Below are 2,038 nucleotides of genomic sequence, written 5' to 3' on the forward strand. Positions count from 1 at the left end.
ATCATCATCATCATCATCTGAATAATCCACTAAAGCAACATTACTGCTACAGTGTGGCCTACTCATTCTATTAGCGTCATCACTGGAATGAGATGAAGAAGACCTGAGGACATCAGATGATATTCTTTCTGGTTGTTCTGCTGTATCTTCATTTTCTTTCTCCCCTTCAGTTTGCAGAAACAGATCACGATGACTTAGAATGTCACTTTCTGATGATTCAGTAACTACTTCTGTTATATTTTCCTTAATACATATTTCTTCTTTGACTTTCATTTCTGTGTCTTTAATAAATCTGCAATCCACTTTCTGGCATTTCATAAGATATAAATTCCTTGCTTTAATTTGTGCTTCCTTTTCTTCTTCACACATAATCTTCAAACGTTTAAATGTCTGAACATACTCAGTTGTTTCAAAAGCCGCATGAAAATTTTCAACAACGTGTACAATAAGAGTCTTGATGTTTTCCATTCTTATGAATTCAAATAGCTCAATAATAGCTGAATTTAACATATTGTACCGACTTCCATTAAGGACAAAAGCCCTTACAACAGGTTTAAAAAGATTGTTTTTGATTATGTAACGATAATAACATTCATTTTTAAGGCCAATTATTTTCCTCATAAACCGTAGAGCACCCAAGACCAGAAAAGTGTGCTTTGAGGTCATCAGCACCAAAACACTTTTGAGCAAATTTTTGGTCAAAATAAATTTCCTAATATAGAATGTGTGATGCTGTACACAAAATGTGAGTAGTTCTAAAATTAAACCGAGCAGCTCCGCAGATTGATAATTATCAGGGAAAATTTCCCCCCTGTCATTCTTCAATATCAAATTGTCTTCACCATTATCTTGTGCTTCAATAGACAAAAGTGGAGCTGCCAACTTATGCATGCTACGTACATAGAAGAAATTTAGAAAATCATTTCCTTGCCTTTCATTAGGTGCTGTAAGCATGTTTGCTGGGTCAAATAGAGAATGAAGAACTTGTTCCAAATTGATGGCACGTGAAAACTCATCATCAGTATCACAAATCATTTGTTCAATTATTATATTAATGAGAAGACTGTCATCATCTTCACATTCCTGAACGTCTTCCACTGTGTATGCTTGGACCAGGTATGGGCTATATTCTACTAGATAGCTAAATATATCTATAGCAGCTACCCTTATTTGACAGTCATGCATGCGTAGTACAGCTTTAAGAAGTGGCATGATCCCAAGATTTATCAATATTTTCAACAAGGCGTCCTTCTTCTCAGACTCTAATGTGTGGGAAAATGCACAGAATTCCTTGAAAAACAAGAACAAATCACGCCGTCTATCGACATCTATAGTGTCATCTTGTAACTGTGCTAAAACATCAGACAAAAACCTTTCATCTTCTTGCAGCATGGTAACTATCTCCATTTTGTTGAAAAAAATAAAGCTTTTTAGATCAGAAAGAAGATTTTCTTCAAATATGCATGGTGTAGGCAACAGAATGTCATTAATATACTGTATTCTGTAGGTCTGGTGTATTTTCTGCCTAAGTTCAAAGTGTGTTATTGGGATAACTTCCTTGAACTTGACAGTTTGAGTCAAGAATTCTCTGTGCCGTATTGGCTGAGCCAAATCAGGATTGTATTCAAGGCACCCTACCACATCCATGATACACTCGTCTGAAAACATGATGTTAAACAGAGAAATCTTATTGAGGAACAAGATTCCCCTAACAATGGTATACAGATAGTGTAAGCCTTCAGTGTCCTGCTGGTTCTCACAAGTGTGGAACAGCTTCAGTAATTTTTTAATATAATCCTCATTTTCCAACATCAGAGCCAGCTTTCTCACATACTTTGGAGTGTCAAAAACAGAAATCAGCAAATTTGCAATTTTTTCAAGTGCATTGCGTTCACACTTTGGCATCTCAACCATGTCCCGGATTTCTGGAATATTCTCAAATGTTTCTATATCATGTGAAAGATTTTGTGTGCTTTCCACACTTGGATCTTTACCTTGAACTTGGCAGATGTCTTGCCAGATCTGTTGACAACTAGCT

General features: G+C 35.9%; 1 protein-coding gene across 1 annotated transcript; it reads right to left on the reverse strand.

Moving 5' to 3' along the window:
• Nucleotides 1-3: 3 nt before the first annotated feature.
• Nucleotides 4-2,031, reverse strand: LOC103728504 (protein PPP4R3C-like; the record flags this gene model as incomplete). Its single annotated transcript, XM_008826499.2, has 1 exon — nt 4-2,031. A coding segment is annotated over one exon (2,028 nt), but the record flags the coding sequence as incomplete, so codon positions are not given.
• Nucleotides 2,032-2,038: the final 7 nt, after the last annotated feature.

Source organism: Nannospalax galili, unplaced genomic scaffold (genome assembly GCF_000622305.1).
Source record: "Nannospalax galili isolate Female #2095 unplaced genomic scaffold, S.galili_v1.0 C49441702, whole genome shotgun sequence".
In the NCBI taxonomy this organism is placed as follows: Eukaryota; Metazoa; Chordata; class Mammalia; order Rodentia; family Spalacidae; genus Nannospalax; species Nannospalax galili.